At 42.7% G+C, this 11409-nt stretch overlaps 1 protein-coding gene across 1 annotated transcript in view; it reads right to left on the reverse strand.

Annotated features, from left to right (window-relative positions):
* MAP2K6 (mitogen-activated protein kinase kinase 6) overlaps nucleotides 1-11409 on the reverse strand; it is a 105024-nt gene that overhangs the window by 30550 nt on the left and 63065 nt on the right. Inside the window, exon 2 of the mRNA XM_011370406.2 lies at nucleotides 1953-2019. Coding sequence (XP_011368708.1) covers nucleotides 1953-2019 — 67 coding nt within the window. The remainder of the gene's footprint in view (nucleotides 1-1952; nucleotides 2020-11409) is intronic.

Here is an 11409-nt window from a genome sequence, read left to right on the forward strand (position 1 = left end):
GTATATCCAGACCACAGAATGGCATTGAGCAGTAACGAGGAATGAACTATTGATGCATGCAACAACTTGAATGAACCTCAAAGAAATGATGCTGCATGAAAAAAGCCAACCTCAAAAAAGATACATGATTCCATTTATATAATAATCACGAAATAACGAAATGCAGATGGAAAACAGATTAGTGGTTGCCAGGGATTAGGGACTACTGGGATAGGGAGTTAGAAGTGGGCGTAGTTCGGAATAACAGAAAAGAGTCTTGTAGTGTTGATACAGCAGAGTATCCTGATTATGGTTATAAGGCTACACATGTGAAAAAGCTGCATACACACACATACACACATACACACAAATGAGTGTTTGTATTGCTGGTGAAATTCGAATAAGCTCTATGATTTAAACCAGCGGTCCCCAACCTTTTTGGCACTAGAGACCGGTGCTCCTCTGAGAATCTAATTAGTGCCTCGTGAGATCTGTGGTGGATCTGGGGCCGTGATGCTAGCCTAGCGCTGGGGAGCGGCTGCAAACACAGAGGAAGCTTCGCTTGTCCACCCGCCGCTCACCTCCTGCTGTGCAGTCCGGTTCCTAACAGGCCACGGACCGGAACCGGCCTGTGGCCCGCAGGTTAGGGATCCCTGATTTAAATCAATGCCCCTTTTTTTGTGTTTGGATATTGTGCTACAGTTGTGCAAGATGTTAACACTGAATGGGAGAAGGGAAGCCGGGAGAAGGACAAAGGACTTCCCTGTACATATCTTTGCAACCTCCTGTGAATCTACAATTATTATAAAATAAATTTTTTTTTTTCAAGTGTCCTATACGGATTGTAGAGAGAAGCCACTCATTGCTCCATGCTCTTGAGAAATCAATTGGAGAGAAAAAGCTACTAATTACAGAGTTCACAGGGAGAAAAAAAAAAATACCCAGAGGGACCAAAAACAAAACCGCAGTCCCGGTAGCAGACACGGAAGGACCACAGATCCTCACGAATGGTACAGTCCAAGACGCATTTGGCCCTTGGGTGACAGTCCAGAACCCTCCACTCTGTTCTGGAGGTTCTTCAGCGGAAAGTTTGTGTATATTGAGGTACGGAATGTGACACGATCAATGTTACTAGCACATTCCAAACCCAGGGGGGGCACTCTCTGATAGGACGGATGGCAGCGAAGATCGAAAACCCTTTACAAGGGGAGGCGCTTTTGCAGAGATGAGCAAAAGCCTTAAAGCTCAGGCTTCCGTTAAGACGGCCTCCGTTGTACTTGTCTGGCCTCTCTGGGACCTCTGCTGTGTTCTTTTCCGTGGAATTTCCATTCCTCCCCACACCTGCCAGTGGTAGGTGGCAACGCCTCCAGCTGGAGAGGAGTCCCGCCCCCATCCCACAGACAGCCAGCGAACAAGCCGGAGCCTGGGCGAGAGGGTGTCCTGCTTCACTGGGACTTTACTCACTTGGGGATCTGGGCCAAAGCCTCAGCCAATAGAAAAATGTTCCTTTACCTCATTTCGCCTTCTGTTTATATGGGACAAGAGTTAGGTGTCAGGATGCTAAGTCCTCACCGAATACCATTTTCCATCTCAATCCTAGTTTCAGAGTAGTAGCCCTCATAAGGATTTACTTGTTTGCTCAAATCCTATGGAAAAGGCAAAAAGTCCACATCCAGGGGCCTTTCTGGACTTACATAGGACCTCATCTGCCAAATGCGGCTGTGACACGGAATTTTCAGCCAACCAGTGATGTGAGACACTGAGTTCAAAGCCACCTATTCAACATAGACTGACTGACCAAGTGTGTTTAGTTCAGGTCTCAGAACGGTGAGCACGTGGCTTCCCCTTTAAAGGGTTCTTCTAAAAACGATTTCCATAGTCCAGGTATGGCTTGCCTGTCCAAAAATGAACCCCCATTCCCTAGAAATCTGTAAAGTGTTTGGGTTAAGATGATGACGATCTTGCCAACTCACGTGGAACTGGTCTGAGGCTGTTCAAATGCTTCCTTTGGAATTTTAAGGCCAGGGTTTCGCTTCTTGCCTGTGGAGAAAGACATAAGGATACAGTTACAGTCTAAATCATAGCATGTGCACACGGGCAAGGATGTCAGGGGAAGAAAAGGGCTGATGCAGCTCTCATCTCCCCATTCAGAACCGCCTGCCCAGGAAGTCTGTGAGTGACAAGCACCCAGGCAGCAGGCTGAGCAGAGCTTCCCAAATGCATGCAGGCTGCAGTCAGGGATGAGTTTTCCACCAGTCCAGGGTGCAAATGTCAGCGTAAGAATGCCAGCTCTTCTCACCCAGGAAGGTCTGCCCTCCCTCCCTCCCTGATGACAGCATGTCATTCTAGCGTCTCCTTCTTTCTCATACACAATGATGGTGATGGTAGATGGTGTTGCTTATAGATCTTTTTTTTGGCTTTCTAATGTTAGTCCAATGTAGTCACCTGACCCCCGTATCCCACAATTTTCTAAAACTGATCTGTGAGCAACCGATAGAGTTAACCATGGAGGTAAAATGAAAAATACTTTCCCACTGTCGGCCCTGCCCATTCTCAACTACCTGCCCGAAAGACGAAAAGCCAAAGAGAGGAGGAGAGTGATGTTTATTTACATTTGCCCTGTTCCAAAAAGGATTAAGATAGCGATGGGCTCACACAGGAGGTTATCGCTTGTTTGGGAGCCAGTTGGGAACGTAACTGATGTGCTCATCCCTGGGCCGAAACCACAAGAGAGCTTGGCTCAGATACTTTTGTTGATGAGTAAAAAAGAACAGACTGAGAAATGCCAGCTCAGGAAGCAGATCAGAGAAAATCGTCGTGTGAGGGCGCAGGATTTTCCTCGGCGAAAGAGATCGGTGCCTCTTTGCGCCGAAGCGGAGCTGGGTAGAAGGGATGCCCGCGGCTCCACCTTCTCCCTCGCCTCTTCTCTACACTGCGGGTGAGCACTGCGGGACTCGGCATCCGCACACAAGCCCCGGACAGGCCCTGGATGGAGATCCGAAGCTGTAAAGGAACTTAAGAAGAAATCAAACGCTGTAACTTCCTTGCTGGAAAATGACATCCGAAGGCTTCGGGGAGTGCTCAGCATTTCAGAGGCAACTCTGACCCCGGCTGAATCGGAAGCCAGGTCTGCAGACGCCCAGGTCAGAGCTCTTTCCACTATTCCACGGTGGAAGGGGCTTAGAGATGAACGGGGTGGCCGGGAGGGAGTACGAGATTTTGAGATTTAAAAAACAAACCCAGCTTACACCTCGTTCATCCACTGACCCAGTGACCTCAGAGCCACTCCCTGACGCTCAATATCCTCAATTATAAAATGAGGAGGTAACATTGATACCTACTTTGGACTGCTATGAGAATCAAATGAGATAACTTGAAAAAGCACCGAGATCATTTAAGTAGCTATTAATTATGATTATTTAAAGAGTCTGTACCACCACGTTAAAAAAAATGTCATCTGAGAAATTCACGAACAGAACTGGTCATATTATCAAAGTGCAATGTAATGTATAATTGAGTCTTTTTTTCCCCCCCCATGCATTCAAAATCCCAAATCTAGATCAATTCTGCAAAGTTGAATAATGCCAGGAAAAAATATGCTGGAGAGTAATCAACATAGAGAAAGCCTTTTAGGGCCACTTTCGTGATAACGGGTTTTCTTAATTCTCTCCTCATTGGGGCTTATTTATACATTTTATAAAATTCAAAACTCATCATTTACTTTCCTACTCCTGCAGGTCAGGTGGCCATTAGGCACCGGTTACTAAGTTAGTGAGTTACCGACAATGCAAAGAACTGTATTATGTACCCGGAACAATACTAAGTGTGGGATCTGATTGTGAGAATCCGAATACTAGAGACATAGCCCGATTCTCACGATTCCCATTTATGAGCCTCAGCCAAACAGATGGGGAATGCTATTTTAAATGAGACACTCTAGTAAGAAATAAATAATGAATTCCACTTGTCCAGGTAACAACGGACATCTGCCAATACAGATGACAGGTAATTCAGGTATTCCAACAGATACAACCCTATCCTTCCCTTGATAGTCAAAAGATAAAACTAAACAATGGTAAAATATATTTAACTGTGAAAAAGGCTCCCCAGGTGCCATCTCGGCAAACCAAAAGCAAAAGTTACTCTTCGATTCTTACGTCTCTCTCCTTCATTTCTAATCCAGCTCTTACAAGATAGATATTAAGAGAAATAGCTATTTATGGAGAAAACCTCCTTTTGAGAAACTTTTCAATATTACACCCTAGGAATTAATTATTAGCAATTCATTAATGGCAATCGATTATTACACTGCAACCACAAATCATCCCAACATGCCTATACATAGAAACAGTAAAATGAGAGAAAAAGAGAAACCTTTTGGCATAGAGACTAACGGAATAATTGACCAAAACAACAATAAAGCCTTTGAGGTGTGAGAAAAGAGACCCCTGATTCTCTCTGACAGCAACAAGAAAAAAAAATAGTTCCAGGAGACACAGGACTTAGTTGAATTACACGGTTAGAAAATATCCTGCCTTCGTTTTTAAAAGTGGATCACAAACACACATTCCCTAATTCACTTACGTGCCCACTGCGGGAAGCGCAGCCCAGTGCGAAGCCGGCAGGAGTGACTGATGAGGTTTTCAGGGCTGCAAGGAGGGCTAGCAGAGAAAACCCCACAGAAGGCATCCTTGGCTCCGAAGACCACACTTGAGCAGAGAGAAGCAGCACCGAACAGACTCCACCCCCTCAAGTGAGGGTTGCAGCAAACCTCGAGAGTTTATTGTTCCCTGGGAACTGCAATTTCAGGAAGGGAGCAGGGACCTGGGCCCATTTGGACACCAGGGCGTGACATTAATCATTTACCAGACTTGGAGGAATAAACCTATAAAGCAGCTCTGCACAGTACAGCATTCTCTGGCCTTGCTATAAATGCTTCTTTCATTTCTTAAAAGAAAGAAAAACAATATGTGGTCAGTTTCCAGCTGTGTTGATTTCAAAGCAATCTGTTCTACCTCGCAAGGCTGCCAGGCCCTTGATGCTAACATTTAATACAGTTATAAAAAAATTAATGAGAGGGAGCAATATGAATAATAAAGCTGTGGCCAACGATGTTAAATGGCCTTTTCCCTTGATATTCTAAAGCAAAAAATTCAAAATATATCTGAAAATGGGCTCTATGTTATGTTACATGCTAGCAACAAGCCTTCTCAGAAAGACAGAATATTCCATATGTTTCTGGAGATCTCGACAAGCTTTGCCCTCTTATTGGTACAATCAGCAAAGGGTAACCCTCCTTGGCATCTGCAGGACTACATTACATCAGCCCGTGTCACACCCACGCCTGTTTTCTCTGAAAACATTGTAGTTCTCACCCACCCCCAACCCCCGCCCCATAACACACACACATATATTTGCAACACTCATCCTAAACCAAAGCTGGGTCACTGTGATCCTAGCCCTGGGGCAAAATGGCACTGGAAAAAACAAACAAACAAACAAACCTTGCCAATAGTTAGAAAACATTTGCCAGGCCACAGAAATGTTCACTAGCTTTGCCCGTACCGAAAATGATGGGGTACACAGGACCTCTTGCTCAGCACCCACTCGGAGAGGCAAAGCACAAAGGGCTTCTCTCTCATGTGCCTTATTACATAAAACAAGATCGTGCTCCAGCGCCAACCCAAACAGCAAGAGAATCCCACAGGGTCAACAGAAGGTGGCATCGTGAGGATATGCTGACACCCAAATATTTGTCGGCCTGGCCGAGGACTGGGGCAGGGGTGCATAATTATGAGGGCTGATGATTATTGACATAGCTTTACAAAAGGATGGCATTGCTCCCAGTGCCAAATTTATTTTAAAAATCTGTTTCTCAGTGTGAATGAAATTTCTAGCCAAGTAACTGGCAACCTGGAGGCTTTGGCCGCCCTCTCTTAATACTTGCATCAAGGCTTACGTTCCGAGCACGGCTGGCACTAAAATGGCAGAGAAGTGTCATTAAATGTCATTAAATTGCAATGATGGGATGCAACGCAATTAATGAAGCAGGGCAGAGGGAGGGGGGTGCAGGGAGGAAGCTGGCTCCACAAGAGGTGACACAGGAGTATGCTTGCAGATGCTCCCATCCCCCAGACCACCAGATCTCACCCACCGCTGAGACCCCAACCAGGACGCCGCACTTCCTTGGAGTTACATAAAATTTAGAGAAGGGAGGGAGGCGGTGAAGCTCATTGGACAACACACAGGCATTTTGATTTCAAGGAGGCAGATGAGCCTTGACTTCACCTCTGTGTTCCCTCTGCCCAAAGGGACCCAGCCCGCTTGGGAAGGGAACTCGACCTCTCAAATTCCCCTCACTCACCACATGACCTTCCCAAACCCCCTTCAGCATCACAAGGCCCAGCTTTCATGTTCTGGCATCTCACACACAATATCAACTCACTGCAACTTTACTGAATCTCTCATATTTTACTTTAAAATGTCCACTCTAAAATAGATCTCCATGACCGTTTTCTATTTATATTCCTCCTACCTTTTCTCACAGTCTCGAATTACTTTATTTTTGCATTCACGTATTTATTTTTGCATTTATTTATTACTTATTTATTATCTGTCTTCCCCATATAAATTCCATTGCGACAGTATTTACATATCGCAAATACTTGTTGACTGGACCCGTGTTGTTCTTTTCTTGACCGTTCGGAACATTCGTATTGAGGCCTTCAAATTTTTCAATGAAAAACAGAAAAGAGTAAGAATGGTACATACTTAAGCATCAGTAGATCTCATTTAAAATCACAGTTGTGTCCCTTAACCCTGTGACCTTGAGAATCCTTCTTAACCCTCAGATTTTATACCTATGAACTAAAGATGAGACTTAGGTCACTGAGAGATGCAGTTGGCACAATACATGTGAAGAAGTCCTGCAGGGTCTGGCATATATATATATATAAAATAAATGCTCAATAAATACAAGCTTATCTCTCTTCCATATTTGTGCTTATATTTTGAACATATGAAAGAAGCAGAATGTCCCCTGTGTGAACAGCTTATTTCTTCAGATGCCATCCTCTGTTCTACCCTTCTTGTGTAAAATTTACATTTTTAAAATCTCATCAATCTTGAATCATAGTCTCTTGATTCCCACTGACTATGGAACTATTTTAGCTCTACAGACTCAGGGTCTCTGGGAGTGAGGCCTCAGAATACATATATTTTTTAAATGAAGGCCTTTTTTTAAAGAGCGGTTTTAGGTTCACAGCAAAACTGAAGAGACAGTACAGATATTTCCAAATGCCCCCTGCCCCCACACAGGTACGGCCTCTCCGCTATCAACGTCCCCCCACCCCCACCCCAGAATGGTACATTTGTTATAAGTGACAAACGTACATAGACACATCATTATCACCTAAAGTCTATAGTTTACATTGGGGTTCACTCTTGATGTTGTACATTCTATGGGTTTGGACAAATGTATAATGATATGAATGTATCCATCATTATAATATGATAGAGAGTATTTTCACTGTCCTAAAAATCATCTTCTCTACCTATTCAGCCCTCCAACTCCTGGTAACCACTGATCGTTTACTGTTTCCCTAACTTTGCCTTTTCCAGAATGTCATATAGTTGGAATCATACAGAAGGTAACCTCACCTGACTGGCTTCTTTATATTTAAGCTTCCTCCATGTCTTTTCACGGCTGGATAGCTCGCTTCTTCTTAGTGCTGAATAACATTCCATTGTCTGGATGGACCAGAGTTCATTAATCCATTCACCTACCGAAGGGCATCTTGCTTGCTTCCAAGTTTTGGCAATTATGAACAATGCAGTTATAAAAAACATCTGCGTGCAGGTTTTTGCGTGCACATAAGTTTTCAACTCCTTTGGGCAACTACTAAGGAGTGCAATTGCTAGATTATATGGTAAGAGTGTCAGTTTTGTAAGAAACTGCCAAACTGTCTTCCAAAGTAGGTGAACCACATACTTTAAAAAAAACTCCACAAGTGCTTTAAGATCCCAGCCGGAGTCAAGAACCCCAGGGTCAAGCACATGTCTAAGTTAAGTGTTTCCTTTTTCCACTATTTCTCTCTTTATGATGACCAGGTCACCTCTGCTAAGTTCCTGTCATTTCCCTCACCACCAACCAGTTCTTTCTGGCTAGTAAGAAATTCCAAATTAAGCACCTCACTGGGCTATCTATATTTTTGAGCTGAAACTGTCAATAATTCATCAAAACAGACACTGCAAGGAATAAAAAGTTCATTAAGCTACAATTCTACTTTGCAAGAGTCAAGGGATAAGAAAAACCAGTTACTGTGATATCAGAGAGTATGTGTTGTATACAAGTATCACACCATCAGTACACAGAAGTCAAAGCAGGAGAGAGGGATCAGTCAAGGGAAAAGAGCAAAAAATGGTCTGACAGGGAAAGTGGTATTTAGGTGGTCTGTTAATAATTGGTAGGATTTGAGAGCACATGAGGGTTCATTATACTATTTTGTCTTCTTTTCATTTATCTATATGTTTCCAAAATAAAAAGATTTTTTAAAAAGAACAGGTAGGATTTTAACAATCAGGACTTGGGAAGGCAGCATGAGATTCCAAGTAGAATGAAGATGAACCTCCAATGGTGGTGAGGAAGCATTGTGGTCTCTTCAAGGAACTGTGAGTTGTCTACTTTGGACGAAGTGAAGAACAGTCGAAGAGAGAAGGATAGAAGAGCAGGTTAGAGCCAAAGATCGAAAGGTTGTAAATAATAATTTTCAAATTTCAGATTTAAGAGAAGTCATCCATGTTTTCCAGTAGAGTGTCATGCCATGCCATCTGTCTAAAAAAAAAAGTAACGATATTCATCTAGTTTTGAAACTGTGGCACACATGTGCGCGCGCGCATACACACACACACACACACACACACACACACACACACACATGCACACACACACAATCCCGCATATATATCCCTTGGTGTTTTAAGCTTCCAGGTCTTTGTGTTTTACCTGGAATGTTCTTATCACCTGTCACCATTGGTCAACTTCAACACTCAACTCAACACTGTATCTTTAATGTCTTCCTACAATGACTGACTGAATCCATCTCATCGTCCTTCTCTTCCACTAGAATGCAGTTTCTTCAAAGCCATACTCCATGTTTTGTCCATGTACAGAGTAAGCATTAGACCCAAGAAATAAGAGGCAGAGACTATGGCAATCTGGCTAATAAATAAGCTGTTTAAACTCTGCAGAGGCAAAAATCAACAGGCTCTGGTCATTTACTGGATAAGAAGTATAGAAGATCAGAAGCATAGTGGTAGCTAGTTAGTGGTAGTCACAGTAAGTAGTAATAGTAAGTAATAGTAGTTAGTAGTAGTAGTAGTAGTAGTAGTAGTAATCTGGCTTTTCCATACCAAATGAAACTAAGTGAAAAAAGAAAGTTGGGCCATTTGGGGTGATGGTGGGTGAAGGCAGCTAAGGAGTTCTAATCCAGATGTGTTCAGTATAAGATGCCGGAGGGACTGGCAGGTGTCAGGCAGGCAAAGGGACCCTAGCTTGGGGGGTGGCGGGGTTAGATCTGGGCACCACAAACAGAGAAGTAGAAAATTAATGAGATAGGCAGGTAAACAAGAAGAGCACGAGAATGGGGGCAGAGAGGCGGAGCAGCCTAGGCAAGAACACTGAGACAATGCTATGCCAGTGAAGAATCGATGAAGGACGCAAAGAATCGCCGGACGAGTCAAAGGAGAACAAGCCAGCGTGGGCAGAGCAGCACCATCAACTTTTGGAGAAGTGATCCCTCCCAACGAATGAAAGCACTTGAGGGTTTGCTGACAGCTCCACGTGACTGAAGCTATTTTTTTTTTAGACCTGGTAGAGCTGAAGTTTGTTTTGTCATGTTAGCAATTTGATGCTGACTATGTGCTCTTGAAAGCAAATCACAGCCAATGCCCTGGAGTTGTGGTCTGAGCCTGGAGCGTAGGTAGGAGGTGGGCAGTGGTTAGGTGGGGAATCCCCGTGGTCTGAGTTCATCTCCTTCGTCATTTATGTGCTGCTTCATTCATGAGCCTTGATCGAAAGGAAATGGAGTCATAAGCGTGTTAAAAATAAAAACATGGTGATAGGTGGCAAAGAAATTTAGTGATGTGTTTGATCTTTTCAAAATGCCCACTGAGTTTTGGTTAGGTTTAAAAATAACATGCGTATTTTAAAGGTGAATACTGAAATGTCTCCAAACAAAATAATATGATTCTAGGATTTGCTTCAAAATGATACAGTGGGGTGGCGGACTAGAGATGGATGAAATAAAGTTAGCCACTGAATCACAGAAAACTCTTTTAAAAGTTAAAAAGAGAGACAGTGAGTAAGACAGTTGAAGTTTTTTCTTAAAGAGAAGTAGATTCTTTTTTTTCCTCTGGTCTAAGGTCACAGTTTTAATTGTACTGTGATCATCTCCTTTCTAATCAAGGAAAACTATAAACTTTGATTCAACCAGCTGCTTGAAGGCTGCAAGAAAATACAAAACAGTTCTTCATCTACATCCCTTCTCAGGGTGCTACCAGTATAGTGCATATTCTGCCTCTCTCCCAGCTTCACCTAACCTCGTTCATTGAGTAGCACTGTACCACGATGCCACTGTCTCCTGTTCAGCTACGCCTTAAAAAGAGGCCTCCGAAATCCATCCCTGTAAGGATGCTTTTCATTACCTTTCATAAAGAATCTTAGGGAAAAAAATGTGTGTTATCAATAATAAGAAGAATTGGTGTCTCCTATATAATTGATCCAATCTCTGCCTATCGATGCTACATGAATGTTTATGTGTTTCCATCCTTGGGTTCATGGCTAAAACTTAGGATCAAACTGGGATGCATATTCATATGAATTTCTGTCATCATTTTTTGGTTTCTTCTCACCTACCCTTTTAATAACATTTTTCTAAGTATGTGAGAAAGTAAATGAAACAGTTATAGTGAAATCCTTTGTACCACCCATTCCCCAGCTTCAACAAATATCGACTCATGGTCAGTTTTGCTTCATCTATACCCCACCCACTTTCTCAGACATAGCATCATTTCATTTATAAATATTTTAACAAATTGCTCTAAAAGAAATTGACTTAAAAAAAATAACCACGATACCATTATCACACGTAAATAAGTTCTTAATTGAACTCGGTGTTAGAAATTCTAATTGTCTCAAATGTCTCAAATATTTTTATATTATAGTATGTTTGAATCAAGATCAAAATTAGCTCCAAGTTTTATGATTGGTTGATAAAGTTTCTTAGGTCTTTCTTAATCTATATGTACTCCCTCCATTTCTTATTGTCTCCCTACCCACTCTCCATGCCCAAGCAATTGTTTTGTTGAAGAAATCTCGTCATTTGTCCTATAAATCTTCCCAATGGATTCTGCTGATTCTGTCCCTTGTCA

This window comes from Pteropus vampyrus, unplaced genomic scaffold (assembly GCF_000151845.1).
Source record: "Pteropus vampyrus isolate Shadow unplaced genomic scaffold, Pvam_2.0 Scaffold169, whole genome shotgun sequence".
Taxonomy (NCBI): Eukaryota; Metazoa; Chordata; class Mammalia; order Chiroptera; family Pteropodidae; genus Pteropus; species Pteropus vampyrus.